A 6,802-nucleotide genomic window follows, 5' to 3' on the forward strand; every position below is an offset into this window, starting at 1 on the left:
TTGGTTACTGTTCATGATATATTTTTTACATTATTTTTCTTTCAAATTCTTTGTTTCCTTGAATCTAAATTGTGTCTTTTGTACACAGCATATATTATTTGGATCTTTTAAAAAAAAAATCCCTTCTGCCATTTTTTTTTTTTGAGGAAGATTAGCCCTGAGCTAACGTCTGCCACCATTCCTTCTCTTTTTGCTGAGGAAGACTGGCCCTGAACTAACATCCATGCCCATCTTCCTCTACTTTATATGTGGGACACCCGCCACAGCATGGCCTGACAAGCAGTGTGCAGGTCCGCACCTGGGATCTGAACCAGTGAACCCCAGGTTGCTGAAGCAAAACATGCAAACTTAACCACTGTGCCACTGGGTTGTCCCCCTCTTCTGCCAGTCTTTAATTGGAGTGTTTAATTCATTTGCATTTAATATCGTAATTGATGAGGTAAGATTTACATTTGCCATTTTGCTTTTGTTTTCTAAATGTTAAATCTTTTTGTTCCACTGCTCTTCCATTCCTACCCTCTTTTGTACTAAATAGTTATTTTCTGGTATACATCTTAATTCTCTTTTGTTTAATTCTCATTTATTTTGTATATATTTTTGAGATATTTTATAAATAATTTGGTGATTTATAATTGATTTAAAACAATCTATTTTGGATTAATGCTAACATAATTTCAAGGGAGATAAAAACTTTGCTCCCCATACCTTTGTTTCCTCCCCCTTCATTTGTGATATTAAAAAGAAGTTAGATGGTTTTGATGTACGATAGGGTCTCTTGCTGTTCTTGAAGGAGAGAGCTATCACTTTGTAGAAAGAGCCAAAGGACAGGCAATGCTAGGCAGCCTCTCCCTGCTCAGGACAGCCCCAGGCTGACAGCTTGCAGGAAACCAGCCATCTTAGGCCTACTCTTGCAAGTGACTGAATTCTTCCAAGAGCAACATGGGTTTGGAAGATCTCTTGCCTCAGATGATATCAAAATCCCAGCCAATACTATGATTTCAGTCTTGTGAAACCCTGAGCAGACAGTCTAGCTAAACCATGCCCAGGCTTCTGACCTATGGAAGTGTGAGATAATGTTTGCTGTTTCAACCTGACAAATTTTTGGTATTTCTTATACAGTGAAATAAATAAATACAGCAGTATCCTAAGGAAAATCTTTTTTGGTAAGGACATTTTTGTGTTCTTTCAACACTCCTGTGGGCTGCTGCGTTGCACAGTTTCCTGAATGGTTAATATTCTTTCTAGTTGATGTATAATGAATTTACCTCAACTCCTCTCCTCCCAGAGCTATATCCTAAAATGACCTACTGCTGGATCCCTTTGCCCTAACAGGCCACATTATTGGGTATTTTTCCCTTCAAGATGATTTTAGCCCTGTGACCTTTGTAGCATTCATTTGGTCAATGGGATTCACACCCCTTTCCCTGCCTAATACATAAGTGCAGTTACTCCACTACTACTCTTTTCTTGTCCTGCCATCATGGGCAACTCCAGCCAGAGCTCTTTAGTGGCAGATAATTTCAGGTGTTGTCAGGCATGAGTACCATGTGGTAGCAGGTTGAGTTCTCCAAGTAGCCTTCTTGAAGTCAATCGCATAAGAATTGGCGTGAAAGAGATGTGTTCCTCCTGCATCTCCCCTGATAGGCAGAGTAAAGTCACAATCGAAACACACCAACTCATTTTCCAAAGAAATCCTGTCCCTTGCCTTCTTAAGCTGTCTCTTACACCCTCAAGTAGGTAGAAGCTGAGTGCTTCAAATCATATTTTCTGGTCAACTTCTTTGTTATTCCTGCATCTGTGGTCCAGAATCTCAATTGGCAATGCAGGAGTTCATGGTACTTAGTGTTTTGTTCTATGCCTTTTGGGAATTCAGTCCAAACTGATCAGTCTTGCCCTATAGACATTGTCATTCCCTTTACGAGGGAATTTTGAAGTGGAACTCAGAACCAAGAAAGGATACTAGGTGGTTAGCATAATAAGACCTACAATAGCTACAATTTCAGAATTAATACAGTTAACATCGTGCTAAGCAGTATTATTTGGACTAACTAGAGTGGAGATACTTCAAGAGAAATGCAGCTGCACCAGTGTCTCTTCTTCCTCGCCATTTCTCTCTGACCACCCACCACTTCAGAAGGCCTTGCCCTTGGGAAGATCTCACGAAAACTGATGTCAGACATCTCCAAAGTTGCTATGGAACTAGCAGAAACTTATCTGAGGAAGCCAGGGGCATCCACTTGACACCTAAAAGGGCTGAATTTTCCAGTAACAAGAAATTAGTATCTATTGATGCTTTATTATTCAATGGGAAGGACGTGGTGTCTCAAGGAAGAAGGGGAAATTGGATGGAAAATTTATAGAAAGGAGCCAAGTGCAGAAGAGAGCAAGAGAAAGAGAGAAGGGGGTAATTTGTGAATAGGTGAGCATCTATGGGATGTGCCCTCTGTGACCATAAGCTATTTGACTCTTGATGATATTCAAGGTAATTAGTAGGGTAAAATCAGGGCACAACCTCTGCCTAATATCTCTGTTGGACTCTGAGACATACACATGGATTCTTCTATAAAAAGAGACATAAATTAGGTCCCAACACATTTTCAATTTTCGGAATCAAGCAATAAGGTATTTGGAATGAGTAAGGAATATCCTGGTTTCATGATCCTCTGTAAACCGCAGTGACACTCCCGCTGTGGAGATCTGATCAGGAGGAGTATTCATGAGCAGGTGATTACTCAACTGTAGATTCTTAAGACCGGTATCCTACTTCCAACTTCCCTGAGCAAATTCCTGTGAAAATGAAGTAAACACTCTAGAGTTCAGAAAGATTATGTCTCACATCTCTTTTGGAGAACAATTGATCAAATATAAATAGATCTGACAGTAAAACCAACCTGAGGGTCAAATCAGACAGGCTCCAAGCATGAAAAGGAGCACAACAGGGAGTTCAACAGGGGAAATTTAACATGGACAGCGGGTAAGAAAGTGTTGGAAAAGCTGAACATGCAAAATGGGAGCAATGAGGCAACCCTTATGTTGGCCACAGCTGCAATCTCCCACTGGTCTATAGTTGGTGGAAAAACAGGAGACTATGTGTGAGCCCAGAAGTAAGGACTGGTTGGCAGAAGCTGTGCCTGCAGTGGGACTGCCAAGTGATAAGTGAGGACACAGAAGCAGAGGCTTTACTATGGGAGATGGAGCCATTGCTGGAGCAGAGACAGCCAGGGAGAAGACTCCTGAGGACTTTCTTCCTCCATCTACCACTCCGCTACCAGGCACTTGCATTGACTAAAACTAGCCAGAAGCCAGGAAGCTTGGAGAATGTAGTTTGCAGAGAATAGTGCCAATTATCTAGAGCAGAGCAGGAAATGGAGCTGAACACAAAGAGACAGATGATACAATGGTACACTCAAATGTTAAGCAAAATAGAGTTCAGTCTCACATGTTAAAACCGAATGATCAAATTTGAGTCACTGCTCATAGGTCTAATAATTTTGACCTTTATTGTGTGAAGCTAACATTTTATTTCAGAAGGCAAAAGTCATACAGTCAACTATTCTTATACATTCCATACTCAACTTTTTAAATTAATCTCTAACATTTTCACTCACTGGTAAAAGGAAGAAGGCAAAGTTGGTGCCATGGACATTAACTGAGTGGATGAGAGTGGTTTTAAAATGTACCATAAGTACTAGAATAAATGAATGAAAATCTATTGATATATCAAGAAATCATGTGGATAAAAAATAATTTCTTATACTCTATAGAATTATAATTCCATTAACATAGATATGGGTGTCATTTCCAATTATCCATTTTGGGAGATTTAGAACACACATACAGATACACAAAACATGACCTCGGTGTGTGCATCCTTTTCTGGTCCCAGCTATGATCTTCAGGAAATGACAGCCTCCCTGAGTCTCAATTTCTTCAAATATAAATGAGGATGATAAAATCTACCTTATAAGGTGATCTTGAGTCATATGACAAAAGTATGAGAAAAGATTTATAAATTATAGGATACTCTACAAATATGCAGAAATCGTATCTGATTAAGCAAGTAGGTATCAGGAATCCACTCATGATTTTGAGCTCTTAGGTACCCACTCATGTCTAGATTTTTTTAAAGATTGTCTTAAGAAATTAGCAAAAAAACAAAACAAAGGGAGAGAGAAATGTGAATGACCCTGACACTCACACATGACTTGGGTCAGCCACATAACTTCTTTTGACCTTCCCTGAGTATCCAGTCCTGCTTCTGAGGCCAGAGGAGCGCTGGTCTGGTTTATCAGATTCTCTGTCGGCAGCAGAAAAAGTTCAGCTTGCAATTTCCCACAGCTTTTTCATCCTCGGCGCACATCCTCCTGCATTTGCCCCGTCGGAGCCTGCAGGGCTCACAAGCAGCAAACTCACCTACACGGAGAAAGAGCTGCTGATAGGCCTTTCCCAGGACTCTGTGGAAATGGGGAGAAGCTCAAAGGCCACAAAAAGGGAGGGTTTGGATCTATGATTACAAAGAGTGTTTTCAAGAACCAGCCAGAGTTTTCAAGAGCTTCACTTTTTTCAGAATGGAGTTGGGGAGAGTTAATTTCTGAGCAAGAATTAAGCACAATCCCTGTTCTCTCTGGTTTATAACCTGGCACGTGTCAAAAGGAAGCCCAGTCAGAAAACGTGTCATATATTTTGTTGAACTATCACAATACATGCCTGATACAACTATAGAGGTTGCAAGATGGAAATGGGAGGGATAGCCTGTGGCTTTGAAAGATCCTTGAAGGAGGAGTTAGAAGACTTAGGTTTAATTCTTGTTTGGGCCTGGCATTGGTCAAGGGTCCTCACTAAACTGCTCAATCTCAGCTGTCCCAGTTGTCCAAAGGACATTCTAGAAATACTTGTCTATATTTTAAATTCTTTTAGTGGTCAAATGGAATAATTTATGTTAGAATACTTTGCAAAACACTATATACTCAATTATCAATTTTTGTTGTTACTTTAAGCAGAAGCTTTTTCACACAACCAGAAATCATTTTCCAGGGTAACTTTCATGGATCAGGCAGGTAGTGTCTTTTCCGTGCAAAAAAAGTTTCGCTTGTAGCCTACCACTTATTATTTATCTCCCCTGGGCAAAATTATTTAGCATCTCTTCTATGCTTCTGTTTCAACTCTGTAAAATGGTGGCTATAATAGTGCCTACCTCACAGAGATTTTTCAAAGATTAAATGACATAATCCACATAAAGTTGGTAATAGACTGCCTGGTCCATAGTAAGCACTCAATCATGAGTAGCACCCTTAAACTTTCTCACTCTGAAATTCTGTCTAAACACTTGTAAATTTTGTTTGCAATTACCCAGGAACATTTCTTTCAGTTCTGTTTATAATATGATTTCTTCCTGTATAAGATGAGTCCACAAAAATAGATCAGTGGGCCATTCATTATGAACAGCGTTTCTGTACTACGGTGACGAATTTTCATCGAACCATCCTCACTCCTTTATTTGATATTTCTTAGACCAACAGCATACATTAGCAACATACTTTACTGGATTTAGGAGCAGAGCCCATAAGAGCTGGATAAGCATGGCTCAGAGCAGTGCTAATTGGCTGCTACAAGCTTGATCCTGTGACCTTGGTTTAGTTTGCACCATGAGCTAATGAGAATAGCCACCAGGTGCAAATCTCTATGGCCAAAATTACAATCCAGTAACAAAGAGCTTTCTCCGAAAAATGGAAGATCCAGATATGATGCTGGGAACAAAAAGAAGAGAAGAAGGTAGAGCTGGTGGACTGGTTTTCAGGCAATTCTATTTTCACTGTTATCTCTATTGCCTCTTTGTCTTCAGAAGTCAGACATAGCTGATGGGTCAGAGTTCCTAAAAGTAAAAATTATACACAAAGGATTTAACTCACCTCCTGGAAATGGCTGGGAATACTCAAGTCCTGCCTGGCACCCTAAATTCAAAACAAAGCACATTTTGGGTATTAAAATCAGTGCAGGAAATAACATTGTGTAAAATAGTTTTCCCAAATTGACACATCTGCTGTCAGGGAACAGCAGACCACAGAGTTTGCTTCTTTATTCTACTTCTGAAGGCTAGCACTCCTGTTAACCAGTAAGAAGAAGGTATAAAAAGAGGGAATAGCACTCTGCTCTTAGAAAATGCCACTGCAGGGTCAAGAAACTCCTACGAGAAGTGCAATGGGGAGCTGACTGTCACTCTCAATTTTTAAGGCCGTACATAGAATCATCAAGTTTTATGACACGCCCATCAAAATCCCATCCGTTTTCATTTACCTGATGGAAATTGAGCCAAAACAAAGAAAAAGGCAAAGAAAAAATAAAACATCTTCCTGTTTGGGGCCATCTCTGAGGAAAGACTCTTCAGAACAGAGGTTTGGGATTTCTCTGAGAGGTCAAGAGGCCTATTTATATTTGAAAGTGATGGGCTATGCTCTTGGTCAGTGAAGTGAATCAATAAAGAAAGCACATTTATATGCTCCATTTCCCAGGATCAAGGACTCATATGATGGATAGTAACCCTGGGCCTCCATAAAGCCTTATATTTTGGGCATTCTGACTGGAGTAGGGGAAAGAACACCAGACCAGGAGTTGGAAGACCAGGAACCACATACAGCTCTGCCCTACTGATCTAGGCACTGTGAGCATGTCACTTCTCTCACCTCTCCCAACTTCAGTTCCATCATCTATCAGATCAGGACCAACTACAGTTATTGAGAAAGAACACAGTTATTCTGTCAGCCTCTCAAAGTTGTTGTAAGGATCTGGCATAACTATGAAGCAA

At 40.2% G+C, this 6,802-nt stretch overlaps 1 protein-coding gene across 1 annotated transcript; it reads right to left on the reverse strand.

Moving 5' to 3' along the window:
- Positions 1-3,477: 3,477 nt before the first annotated feature.
- LOC103544095 (beta-defensin 105-like) lies at positions 3,478-6,449 on the reverse strand. Its single transcript, XM_008510948.2, has 3 exons — positions 6,295-6,449; positions 5,910-5,951; positions 3,478-4,413 (listed from the first exon to the last, which is right to left on the reverse strand). Exons 1-3 carry the CDS (start codon positions 6,362-6,364, stop codon positions 4,289-4,291), a joined length of 237 nt encoding a protein of 78 aa, XP_008509170.1. The 5' UTR covers positions 6,365-6,449; the 3' UTR covers positions 3,478-4,288.
- Positions 6,450-6,802: the final 353 nt, after the last annotated feature.

This window comes from Equus przewalskii, chromosome 28 (assembly GCF_037783145.1).
Source record: "Equus przewalskii isolate Varuska chromosome 28, EquPr2, whole genome shotgun sequence".
Classification (NCBI taxonomy): domain Eukaryota; kingdom Metazoa; phylum Chordata; class Mammalia; order Perissodactyla; family Equidae; genus Equus; species Equus przewalskii.

Coding starts and splice junctions, on each gene's coding strand:
- LOC103544095 (XM_008510948.2), bottom strand. CDS start 6,364: ATGGCCCCAAACAGGAAGATGTTTTATTTTTTCTTTGCCTTTTTCTTT. Junction 5,952..6,294: donor TTTGGCTCAATTTCCATCAG/GTAAATGAAAAC, acceptor TTTTGAATTTAG/GGTGCCAGGCAGGACTTGAG. Junction 4,414..5,909: donor TTCCCAGCCATTTCCAGGAG/GTGAGTTAAATC, acceptor TTCTCCGTGTAG/GTGAGTTTGCTGCTTGTGAG.